At 38.2% G+C, this 13270-nt stretch overlaps 1 protein-coding gene across 1 annotated transcript in view; it reads left to right on the top strand.

Moving 5' to 3' along the window:
* MBD2 (methyl-CpG binding domain protein 2) overlaps positions 1-13270 on the top strand; it is a 63073-nt gene that overhangs the window by 45542 nt on the left and 4261 nt on the right. Inside the window, exons 4-5 of the mRNA XM_063077378.1 lie at positions 7145-7235; positions 8542-8719. Of these exons, the coding sequence (XP_062933448.1) occupies positions 7145-7235; positions 8542-8719 (269 nt within the window). The remainder of the gene's footprint in view (positions 1-7144; positions 7236-8541; positions 8720-13270) is intronic.

Here is a 13270-nt window from a genome sequence, read left to right as displayed (position 1 = left end):
TAAAATAAGTTTTAAGTTTTTGTGTGGCTCGGTTTGGTGAGATGCTTTTCCTCTGGATTTTATGTTAGAATTAGCCAGGCCTACTGATAGCTACATGCTAAGTATTTATGGACATTAACATGTTCAAAGTCAACCTGTTTGTTGTATTTTGTTACCTGTAGTTGAACACCTAAAATCATTCTAAATGGAGCCATGCCTCTCTCAGCAGTCAGTGACAGATTCACACGTGCTTATGACCCCTGATTCTGTGGTAATAACAGAGAGCTCCTTCTAAAATTTGCACGTGCAGATGCTTTTTGAAAATTCCACGTTTTAGTTATTTGGAACTCTACGTCTTTCAATAGAAATAATATCATAAATGGTTTTAGCATCCTAGACCAGCCCATAAAAGACTATTTAATCTAAAGTGTGTCTAAATTATTAGAGATAGTTACTGTTTATAACCATGTTTATAGGAAATGGACTGAATTTCTAAGGCAGGAAATTCTTCTCCCACTTCTGCTTTATCTTACTTACTTGACTGGGTCCCCTACTCCTTAGTTGTCTGGCAGTGAAAAAGGAGACACTCAGCTCCAAGCACTCAGAGTGGTTGGCCCAGGAATGAGGAGCTGGGTTGGGACTCTTGGAAGTTGAGAAGAACCGGTTGCAGTGATGGTATGTACCAGTGGAGGGCTCTCCTTTCTGTTTCTGCTGGGAGATCTGGGCCGCTGCCATTGTGCACCTCCGTCTTCCTGTCCCCTTTCTCTGGACCAGCAGTTCTCAGCTAGACTCGATTTTGTTTTTCCTATGTCTCTCTTCACTGTACACTGCACTCTGCATCCCCAAATAGGGGAAATTTGGCAATGTTCAGAGACATTTTTTGCTTGTCACAACTGGGGTGGTTCTACTGACATCTAGTGGTATAGGCAAAGCATGCTGCTAAACATCTATCCCAGAATTGCCAGGACCTAGGAATTCTACGTGAGGCCATTGCTATTGGTTATGGTTATTTTTTTCTTCTTTATCCACTGCAGCACAGAAACGTAGTCTGTATTCCCTGATTATTCTCTCCAACCTTCTATTCTTGAAACTAGCTCAAAGCCCTTTTGAGGTTTTTCTAAGGGCTTTACTATCATCACAACATGGAAATAAGTGGACTAAAAATAACAAGAAAATTACAGTTTCAGGAAATCTTAATTAAAAGTTATCCACATTATCCACTGGACTTTAAATAGAATACAATTCTGATCCTTCTTCCCCATTATGGTTTGCTCACTTCCTGGCCTTCCCTCCTTCCTTACCCATATTCCTCAACTGTGGAGAGCCTTGACAGTGATCCTTTTAACTGTTCCTCCCAGTGAGGAACAACAGGGAAGAAAGTCCTTGGCTTATTTTAACGAGGAGTTAAGGGAAGATTCCTTTGTATTGCATAGATCCAGCCAGAAATATTTTCTGTTGCCTTCCTTGTTTTAAGAAATTCGCAGGATGAGATTATATCACAGTATTTCCCTAAATACTGCTGCGTAGTATAGGGATCTCCTTTCTCTACTCTTCTTTCCTTTCTATTACTGCACTATAATTTGGTATATTTTTGGTGGCTGTCTGGTATGAAGATCTGAACCCTTGATGTTGGTGTGGCAACACTGCACCCTAACCAACTAGCTAACCGACCAGCCCCCGCTGCACTATACTTACTACCATCGCCAGCTTTGTGGGCCTGCAACCTGTGCAGTTTAATGCTCTGCTCTTGCTCCCTCAAAATTCTAAATACTTTTTTAGACTAGGGGACTCACATTTTTATTTTGTACTGGGCCCTGCAAGTTGTGTAGTTGTTCCTGCTTACCAAAGTACTTCTAAGCTTCAGTTTCTTTATCCATAAATGAGAGTAATAATACCTTCTCCAAAATGCTGTAGGAAAGAGTAACTAAATTCTTGCACATAAAGCCCTTGGCACAGTGCCAGGCCTTTGGAAAGGGCTCGATGGTTAAGTGGTAGTTGCCCTCTTCCTCCTTCTCCACCCCAAGGCAATGTGACTGGACGTAATCTCACTGGGTAGAACAGAACTTTGGGTAAGCCCTTTCTCTATTTACACCTAAATAATTAGGTATACTTTTAAATAAACTTCAATACACGTCCTGCTGCAGCGAAATAATAGGAAGGCAAATATCTTCCTCCAGTCCTCTGCAATAACTTGTGGCATAATTAGGAATTTTCATCTTCTGGCATAGTTAGGAATATAGCGTAGAGATGTTGGTGATCACTACATACCTCCTTTTTGTGTACACTACCATTTTCTCAACACAAGCCTAACCAGTCTTTCTCAAACAGAGATCCTTGGACCGGCATCAGAATCACCTAAGATGCTTGTAAAAAAATAAATAAATAAAACAAGCTCCCTAACTCTAGGCCTATTGAACAGAAAATCTGGGGGCAAGGCCTTGAAATAAGCCTCCTAGGTTGTTGTTCTGCATAAAATCATTTGGAAATACTGGCCTGTACTCTCTGTCTCACCTCCTTTCCTTTTCTTAAGCTATTTTCTAGGACTGGAGTAGTCTTCTATATGCCTATAGGATTCTTACACATTTTCCAAGAGTTAATTCTTCCTAAAAGCCTTCCCGGAGTCTCCAAAACAAAAGTTAATTTTGTATCTTCATTATTACATTTATCACAATCTGTCTTGTAGAATTTTGCTTGTTTTCCATCAAATAGTAAGCTCCTACAGGGCAGTGGTTACTAATTATTTTAACAATTGTCCCCAGTATTCAGAAAAATACTTTGTGTGTAATGGGTACTCAAAGAATATTTGTTGAATTTTGATTGATCCTCTAATTACTTTTTCCTGTAAACCATCCTCTTCCAACTTTCCTGAAAGAGCACAGATATCTTCAGAGTACATATCAATAAGCTCAGAATGACAGAGAATGATAATAATAAGCATTAGCAGCCTCAGGTCCCAGAGCATCCAGACAGGGATATGTGTTCATGCGTGGTTGAGAGGAGTTGTTTGTGATCCCTGTTTCTTCTGTATCCTCTTCTTTGGATGTTCTTCATGAGGCAAGTTGAACAAATTCCCCCAAATCCACATTAACTCAAAAGCAGATAAGAAAAGAAAATGCTATAGTTGTATTCTGCGTTAGCTTTACTTTCAGTAAACAGACTCTATCATTCATCTCACCAAAGAAGCAGCTTTAGTGAGATGGTAACTGTCACATCATCCCCTGGGATGCTAAGATAGATCAAGCTCGCACAGCCGTGCTTCTGTTGATGGCCTGGATGTACTCTGTAAGTAAAGGGAACGGTGAGGAGAAAAAGTAGAGAGATGGACTCCAGTGTCTACGAAGATGGTTTCTCCAAAGATGGACTGCCCTGTCACTGATATTTTAGGCCCTTTTGTGGTTTGGGTAACTTCTAATCCCATCCTATGCTACTCCCTCAATCAGCTGGTTTACTAGACAGGGCATTGCCCAGGCCATTGGCAATATAAGGTGATACGCATGTGGGAGCTATCCAATTTTCTAACATACTGGAGGGTGACAAGGCGAACAAGATATTACAGGCACTTAGTCTGGTTAGTGGGGATTAGAGAGGGATGTAATAACTGAGAGTGATAGTGCATTGTGGGAGTTTCTTCAAATATTAAATCACTGTCCCTTATACGTATTATATTTATTGATTATTTGGCCTTACACCAGGCAGCAAGATTAAGCTGAGAAAACCATTGTATTTGGCAGGTGAAATCAGATTTTCAGAGGGCAGATTAGGATTTCTTACAGCAGTAGTGTTTATGAAGTGTGGTGGAAGAGGCTAGGTTGCTGTCGTATAGGGGGACTCCTAACACGTTAAGAGAGATTTCTCTTTTGAATATTATTGTCTTTGGAGTTCTAATGGTTGGGGAAGTAATGCAGTGCAAGAACTCCAAGTGAAAATAATCACTGAGGAAAAACCTGGAGATCATTAGGAAATTTTAAATTTAGGCAAAAGAAAACACCTCCCGCCATCTCCCTCCAAAGCACTGAAGGCTATAAAGTAGCCAAAGATAATAAACAAAGATCATGGAATTTTGGGAGAGGAGGTGACTAACTTTTAGAATAAATTTATTGAAATTTAGATGGAAAGGGGGATGGGGTGATAAAATTGAGAAGGGCCAGGGAATGGAGATAGTATGTGTTGATCATTCCTTGAGGAACGGGCTCGGAAAGAAAAAGATGGTGGTCATTGTATCAGCGGGATAAAGTTTGCGTTTGTTGAAAACCGTAGAGTACAGTGCCAGCACACCCAAGGTGTCCCTTGAGCTGACCCTTCGTCATCAGACCCTCCCTCCACCCCAACCCCCAGCAACCATCCCTGTACTTTTGCCTTTTCAGGATGTCATATGAATTGAATCACCCAGTGAGGGAAAGACTGACTTCTTTCCCTTAGCATAATGCCTGCTGTATGTACATTTAAAATGTATTTTAAAATGCAAAGAACCCCCTCCCCCGACACGAAAACAAATAAAACAGGGAAGAATCTGAGAAGATGGATGTAGAGAAAAGGCGTTAGTAATATACTAAGTGTGAACAGACATTTTATCTCATGAGGACTATTTCAGTTCTCAGTGACATTAGGTGGGATCATTAGCTTTGAGTGAGTGGTGGAAAGGATGGAGAGGAAGTGACCTTGACCACTTAACTGTTTTTTTTTTCAAACTAGCCTCCTTTCCTTCTCTAACCTTTCTCACTCCCTGTCCCTCCCCTAGGTGGGGGAAGAGGGAGATACACAACATGCGCACACATACACACACACACACTTGCGCACACACGCACCTCACCTGTACTTGTACACATACATGCATACCTGTACACATACATACATATGCATGAATAAATATATATAATCATTTTCATGGCATTAGCATTTTATTTTTTCTGCTCCTGAACTCTGAAGATGGTGCTTTTACCATCGAAAGAACATGTGCGAAATATTGGTTTCTTATGTACTCTTGTATAAAGAGGGCATATGCGCGTATCAGATTCTGACGTCAGCTGTAGTTGAGGGCTGTCAGATGACATGTGGTGGTACCATGACTCCTTGTAATCCAGAGCCATCCACCTGTGTTTCAATCCAAGATTTATTTTGTGAAATTTTCTGTTCTAAATTTTTGTATCATCTTTCTTTTTATTGACAGAAATTTAAAAGTTTAGAATTAAAAATGGTAGAATCTAAAAAAATTACCTTTTAATAATTGGAATTGGAATTTTTAAATGTGAAATATTAGTGATCATATCTGTCCATAACTCCCATGCTTTTATTTTTTGGTAGTGTTGATTTATTTTTGCTAATTAAATTTTATGTACAACATATATACATATATGTCTAATTTTATTATAAAAGCACTTCCTAATCTCATACTGATCTCTTGAGTACTTTTTTATTATAAATTTAACTGGATTTTGTTTTTCTTGTTTTTTTCTATAGCTGTGATATTCGAAACATAGATGATATTATTCCACCGAAAAGTAAATAGAAACCAGGCAGGGTTTCTTGGGACATTTGTTACGTTCATCAATTATTACTTTCACCTAACTACTTTTTATCCATGATGATTAATGTATTCATGTTCTCTTATTGTTGACCTGTTCATATTGACCACATATTCTACTGATTATGAGATTTGTAGGGAGATGTAAGGAGATGTTACTGTACCAAAGATCTTCAGAGGAGAGTAGAACATTCTGTTGCAGATTACAGCACTGAGATTATTATAAATCCATCATATTACTATTCTGCCATGAACAGAATTTTACTACTTTATCTTCTCATTTGTTTGGAAGGTAATTGTCTGATACTTTACATATATCCAGAAGTCAGAATATAAGCCTCCAAAGCCCTCAGAGTGGCCAATATTTGCTAAAATAAATACAATAAACCTTACGTCTATTGTATTACATGTGCTTTACACATATTACCTAATTAATCCCCACAGTAATCTTATGTGATAGCCATTGCTGCCACATTTACAGAAGAGGAAATTGGTGCTTCCTAAGAGGTTATAGAACTTGTCCAGGGTTGTACATTTACAGGATATTGGATCTGGCGTTTCAACATGGGTTTGTGTGTCCCTCAAATCCTCATGCTGAGTCCAGTTGCTTCCATTTTCAGTCATTCACACAAATATTTTTTTTAGTGCCAACTATGTGACAGGCACTAGTATCCAAGATTAAAGACAGATATATACAGTCCTATAGAATTACTTTACCTGTTTTCTGGCTGCAGGAAATATGAAGCAGACTAGGAAAGAGATGAGGCTTAAGGACAAGGACAATGTCCATCTTATTGACTTTTGCATCCACAGGACAAGCACAGCACATAGTAGGAGCTCAATAAATATATGTTGAATGGATGAGTGCCGTTAGTGAGAAGTAATAGCTAACTAAGAGAGACAATAAAGAAAAAAAAAGCACAACTGTCTTGGACCATTAGTGTCTGAATAAGCAATTGCATACCTCAGTAGCCCCCTAGGGTATGAAGAGCCTTTTAGTGTGCTCTCTGATTCCCATCATGATGACCTGAGGCCCCTGAGTGACTGAAGTGGCTCAGGCCCAGTGCAACAGGAGAAAGTCACTCATCAATGTGACATCCAACTTAAAAAACGGGGGTATTTAAGACATTTAGAAAAGTTTTCATTAAAAGTCTTTTGTCCCCTTAAAGTTTGCTAAAGGGCTAAACTTCAGTGTCTTGGAAAAATGACATATGTGGAGTAGCGCTTTTCCTAAAGATATTGGATAAAGGGGGTAATACATACTGTAATTTTTTTCTTTTCCCTGATAAATTGTAACATTAAAATTTCATGCTAAATGAATTTTTTAAAAAATTCAAATTATATTTTTTGAAAGATTCCTTATAAAAAACTATATATAGTGTATAGCATATAACAATCTACAGTCTGTAACAAGTGAATAGGTTGCATAAAATAACAAAACATTTTTTGAGTAATGTCATCTGAAAGAATTATGATGTGTTGAAATAATTCATGTTTGGAATATCATTTAGCTTTTTGTAAGGAAAAAATAAGGAAATTATAAGAAACTACTGAAATGACTTAAATTTCATTATTCAACAGCATCGATGCGCTACTTTCTTGTTTCAAGAATGTATCTATTAACAGTGATATTTTGCCTTACAGCTTTTCTGGGAGAAGAGGCTACAAGGACTTAGTGCATCAGATGTAACAGAACAAATTATAAAAACCATGGAACTACCTAAAGGTCTTCAAGGTATTATCTAAGTACAGTTGAGCAGATATTTATTAAGTACCTACTGTGTGCTAGGCCCTGTGTTAGATGCTGTGGACGCAGTAATGACTGACACGAGGTCTTTGCTTTGTGGGATCATATACCTTGCTGGATGACGTGCCTCTTGTGTTTTAGTGAACCCTGGAAAAATGTACATGAAAAACTTTCAGGGATGCTTCAGTGTAGCAGTTTTTTTTCCTGTGTAAAAATTTTGGCATTAGGTTAGGTTCATCATATAAGTTAACCCATGTGCTGCTTTTAGCACCAAGTGCAGATGAGCAACAGAATTTCCCAGGCTTCCTGCTTACGGCAGCGTATGGCCCCAGCACTTGCTCTTTCTCTCATCCTCTTACCAGAACAACTAACATCTCTCCTTCTGCCCCTCCCTCCACAAACTACTGCTAAGCAGCACTTAAGGGAACAGATCCACTTTGGTCCAGTAACAGCAGCAAGTGGGATATGGGGTGGAGAACTCAGTGGCTAGTCTACCTGTCATATCATATGGTTACTCCAAGTTCTAACGAAGCATTCTTTTTCAAGTATTACAACTTCAGCTTCTAAATCTTGATTTATTGTGGATTGTGCAAAAATCCTCATAATTCACTGTAAGACTATTGTCTCCTCCCTTTATGTTCTTGGAAATTATTACTTTATCTAGTTAAACAAGTTTAGGATTTTAAGCAATGAATTTAAATGTGACCGTGGTGCCAGTCTTCTACAAGTAGTCAAAGTGTACAATGATTAATACTGTGAATTTGGATATTTTGTTAGGTATTTGAAAAAGCTGTTAAAACTGCAGGTACAGTATGCTTACATTGACTTTTCCTTTGAAGTCCTGAAACAAAGAAGATAAGCATTGAGATACTGCTAGAAATTAATGTTAAAAGCTACAAGAAGAAACTATTCCAGGACTCTAGGGATACACATTAATAGGGATACTTGAGTATAATGACTTTACAAGGGACTTAGATCATTAAAATAATTGACCTTGCTTGAGGAAATGCAACCAACTGTTCAAAAGTTTAGGACCTTGGAAAATGTATTTTAAAGTTATGTTAAAGTCTTATTTAAATGCTATTTTGTTACTATTTCTTTAATGTGAATTCTTTAGTGTATAATATCTACTAAGTGCATGTATAGTATTATCCTTTGCTGCTTTGGCTTGTGTCAGCTTTAAATATATGATCCCAAATGCATATAAAAATATAAGCTGTTTTAGATCATGTAAGATTTGCTTATTTGGCATATCAAGAAATTTTCTTTAACTGGTACTTATTTCCAATTGCAGGAGTTGGTCCAGGTAGCAATGATGAGACTCTTTTATCTGCTGTTGCCAGTGCTTTACATACAAGCTCTGCACCAATCACAGGGCAAGTCTCCCCTGCTGTGGAAAAGAACCCCGCTGTTTGGCTTAACACATCTCAACCCCTTTGCAAAGCTTTCATTGTCACAGATGAAGACATTAGGTAAGGCAGTTTAACATAACTTCAAAAACTTGGCTTTTATATTTGGATAAATTTTATACTGCTCATTAGGTTCAGTGGCACATCTAGCAAGTGATGAATCAATCAGGAAGTTTATATATATATATATATAAATAAAACAAAGTTTTTCTGAAACTGATAGCAGGTGATAAAAAACCTTTATAACAAATACATGCTTGAAAAAGGTATCAAAGCTGTATATCAAAGTTACCATCAATTTCCTATGCATCATTTTTGCAGTGACTTGCAGTTTGGGGTTTTGACTTTGTGCTCTGAAGAACCCTTTTCACTCAGTCATGCCTTTTATGATTGTTTTTGCATTGATTTGTCCATGAGTCAGTCTCTCCTTATTTTTATTTTTAATTGAAACATAGTTGATTGTACATATCTGTGGGGTACAGCATTGAATATCAATGCCTGTGTGCAATATGTGATGCTCAAATCAGGATAATTAGTATATTCAACATTACACAATGTAATCAGTTTTTGTGGCCCTTTACCAATTTATTGTTAACCCCTTTCTCCCTTCCCCTTTCCTACCTCTAGTAGACTCAGTTCTGTTTGCTCCTTTTGAAAGTTCAATGTATTATTGTGATTTTGTTATATCTTTATTTCTTTTTAAAAATTTGAGTATTTTTTTAGCTCACACTTATGTGTGAGGATGTGCAGTATTTCTCTTTCTGTGTCTGGCTTATTTCACTTAACATAATTTTTCTCTAAGCTCATCCATGTTGCTGTGAACGGCATAATTTCATTCTTTTTTATGGCACAGTAGTATTCCATTGTGTATATATATCACAGTTTCTTTATTCAGTTGTCGACTGATGGACAATTAGGTTGGTTCCAACTCTTGGCTATTGTAAATAGAGCTGTAATGAACACGTGAGTGCATGTATCCCTTCAACATGATGGTTTCCATTCCTTGGGTATATACCCAGCAGTGGGATTTCTGGATCATATGGCATTTCTGTCTGTAGTTGTTTGAGGAACCTCCATACTGTTCTCCATAATGTCTGCACTAGTTGACAGTCCCACCAACAGTGTAGGAGAGTTCCCCTTTCTCTCCATCCTCACCAGCATTTGTTATTCTCTGTCTTTTTCATCTCTGTTTAAAGCAGATGATAGCCATGCTGCTTTAAGTTCAGTTTTTTCTGCTTTTTTTTTTTTTTTTTTTACACTGGCCGGAATGGGGATCTGAACCTTTGACTTGGTGTAATCAGCACTGCATTCTAACCAGTCAGCCCATTGTTTTTATTTTTTATTTATTTTTATTTTTTGTGGGTGACTGGTATGGGGATACAAACTCTTGATGTTGGTGTTACAACACTGAGCTCTAACCAACTGCACTAACCCACCAGCCCTCAGTTGTGTTTGTAAAGTTCAGTTTGGTTATCTTGATCATGTTTACCTCACTTAAGCTCAGTTTAGAGATTTATTTATCTCTATTTCATCTTGTTTTAAGTAAGGAATTACGGCAGCTCTGAAGACAAGCACACACTCACTCTCTCTCATGGTACAGCAAGATGAGGAACAAATGAGAAGGATGAAACAGAGGATAAAGCAATGAAATAGAGTGTGAATGAGCGAGGACACCACTGCATCTGTTACCATTGTTTACTCTTTCTGAGGCTGGGCCACAAATTAGGTTTTTAGAAGAGAGTAGTAAAAGAAAAACATCGGGCTCAGATTGATAGTACCCAGAAAGTAGAAGCAAATGATTGCTCAGGAAAAGCAAAACTATTCTAGCTAGACCACAAAGAAATTCTTACATGACATTTATCACCTCTGTATCATTGCTTTATAATGATGCTATAAGTATACTGAATTGTCTTTAAAAATACGACAGTGTGTATACTTCACTCTTTCTGTCCTCTGAAGGTAAATCAAAGTTCTACTGGAGTATTATTCCTAGACAGATCCATCAGGTGGCACTTTTGAATCTTACAGGTTTTAAATTTGTATTTTGGTTTTTCTAAATTCATAAAAAGTTGACATGAAAATGTTTTTAAATGCATGAGTCTAGCTAGGTTTATAATTGGAAAGCCCTTCTTGGGTTTTTACGTAATTCCTGTTGCAAAGATATAAAGTGGATCGAAGTTGTATTTGTATGCCTTGATGGCATGGAATTTATGATCAACTTTATTTTTTAAGAAAAACAAAATAAAATGTAAAATCAAGGAGAGTAATCAGCTTGCTCTTTGAATTGTCCTTACCCTTGAGAAAGAATATTACTTGGGAGACAAGTTATTTTTCATCTTGGAATGAGTACCGAGTTAATTCGCGGGGATTCAGCTGGGTCATTTTGGGTGTTCACTGAGGTTCTCTAAGATAGCATGGGAATGGTGATAGCTTCAACACCAAATCTTTTGATAGTAGAGGAAACTATCTCAAAGCCAAATCTGAATTATTTCTTTTCCAGGTATTTTTGTTTAATAAATTGCTCATTTGATTTAATTGTCATAACAGAAATTATTAAGCAAACATTCCTTGTCGAATTAATACATATTCACAATAAATTCTTCAGATGGAATTGTTACTCTTTCTCTAATTGTGTAGCCAATATTCTCTTTATATTAATCCTCCAACTAAGGATCTCAACATTAAGTATATATCTTTTGAGCATATTTGGTAATATTTTCATCCTTAGGTGTTTTTGTCTCCTAATATCTCATAACAAATTCTCACAAACTTTTCAGCTTAATATGGCACCCGTTTATTAGCTCACAGTTCTGGGAGTCTGTGAGTAAAGCATGACTGAGTTCTCTGTTTGGGTCTTATAAGGCTAAAATCAGTGTCAGCCAGACTCCATTCTCTTCTGGAGCTTGGGTTTCTCTTTCAAGCTCATGTGGTTGTTGCAGAATTCATCCCTTGTGGGTATACGGCTGAGGCTCTTGTTCTCTTGGTGGCAGTGGGACAGCGGCCACTCTCAGATCCTCATGGTTGCCTGCAGTTCCTTGCCACTTGGCCCCCTACATATGTCCTTTCATGCTTCATTCAGGAAGGGCCCCACCCCATTAAGGGCTGTTCTAGTAAGGTCAGGCCCACCACAATAATCTTTTTCAATTAAATCAAGGTCAGTTAATTAGTTACCTAATTATGGAGTGATGTCCCATTATACTCACAAGTTCTACCCACTTTTAAGGGGAGAGGATTATATAAGAAGTGTACTCATGTATAGGAGTGAGGGTGAGGGGGGACTTTTGGGGACTGTCTAGAATTCTGCCAACTACAGTGGGCAAATGCTAATTTCAGCTTTCAAAAATGTGGCAAGTATTGCTCAAGGTCAAAGAAAATCAATGGCAGATGTTAGAGTTTAAGATACACTTCTCTATTCAAAATGGCCATTTGCTCCATTTTCTCTGTTTTCCTGGTAAGATTTCCCTCAGGCAGCTGTGCAGATCCTTGTACTCTGTTATTAGGTGTGAGCGATTGCCAGTGAGACCGATACACCACTTGTCGTAAACTTTGAGTCAATGAGCCAGAAGCAAGACTAACCATATAAGAAATAAACAAATGTGTTCTTCTTGACCCTGCTCCATTACATGAAAATCTGTTGAACTCTAGTTTCTTTTAATGTGACAGAGGCCACAGAGCTCAGACGGACTCCGTGACAGCCTCCCTCTTTTTAAAAATTCGTTTAAAAAATGGGAGTCGGTACCTTTTAACTCTTTGTGCTGTTTTTAGAGTTTAATAAAGGTAACTAAAGTTTTTGTGGCTACACAGTATATGTTACTTCATACCCTTCGACATTGTCTTATTCGATCAAGAGAGTGTCGTCTGGAGTAGGGTAAATGTCACTGTACAGCTGATTGAGTCTCAAGGACGGAATGCTTAGTGAACCGTCTTACTGGAACCGTCTGTAACATTGACCCTCCACCTTTCTGCTGTCCCAGGTTTGGGCAGTGCTGCAATTTGTCTTCCTCAGTTATTGATCGAGAAGTCACTTTTTTTCCCTCAGTAGGGTATATTCCTCTTTGCGTCTCTTGCTCGTCACTGGGCTGCTCCATCTCCTGCTCTACGTTCATCCTCGCCATTGTGCTTTCCATCCAAGGCTGACCCTCCCACCTCTGCCTTCAACTCTCTCCACTGCTTGTGCTCACTCGGGCCTTTGCTCACCAGTCTTCTCTCTTCTCTTGCATTATTTCAATCTTTGCATCTTTGTTTGGTTTTGGATGTAGACTTCTATTTACCTTGCTTTGCTCACTAGACGTGTTTTAGGGATTTCTCTCTTGCCCTCTCAGGGAGCTACTCTCAATTTTTTTTCTGCTTCTTTAAGATAAAGTACATATGAATAGCCTTTCTCCTGTGCTTTGGTCCTTTGATCTCCATCTAATAGTTCAGAGCCTTTTATTTCTTTAATGACTTGGACTTATTAACTCTCACTTTTGAGGTCCCTTTACAATCACCAAGACACAGAAAAACTCATGGTATGTTCTTAACCTCCCCAGCTCGTCTCAGTTGAAGAAACACTTTCCAGTTTCTATCCCCAGTATGCGGCCCTGCGTGTGCGCAGTGCTGGGAGCCCAGGAGAGC

The sequence above is a fragment of the Cynocephalus volans genome, chromosome 13 (genome assembly GCF_027409185.1).
Source record: "Cynocephalus volans isolate mCynVol1 chromosome 13, mCynVol1.pri, whole genome shotgun sequence".
Classification (NCBI taxonomy): domain Eukaryota; kingdom Metazoa; phylum Chordata; class Mammalia; order Dermoptera; family Cynocephalidae; genus Cynocephalus; species Cynocephalus volans.
The sequence above is the reverse complement of the archived record's forward strand: the minus strand, read 5'-3'. Positions and strand labels throughout refer to the sequence as shown.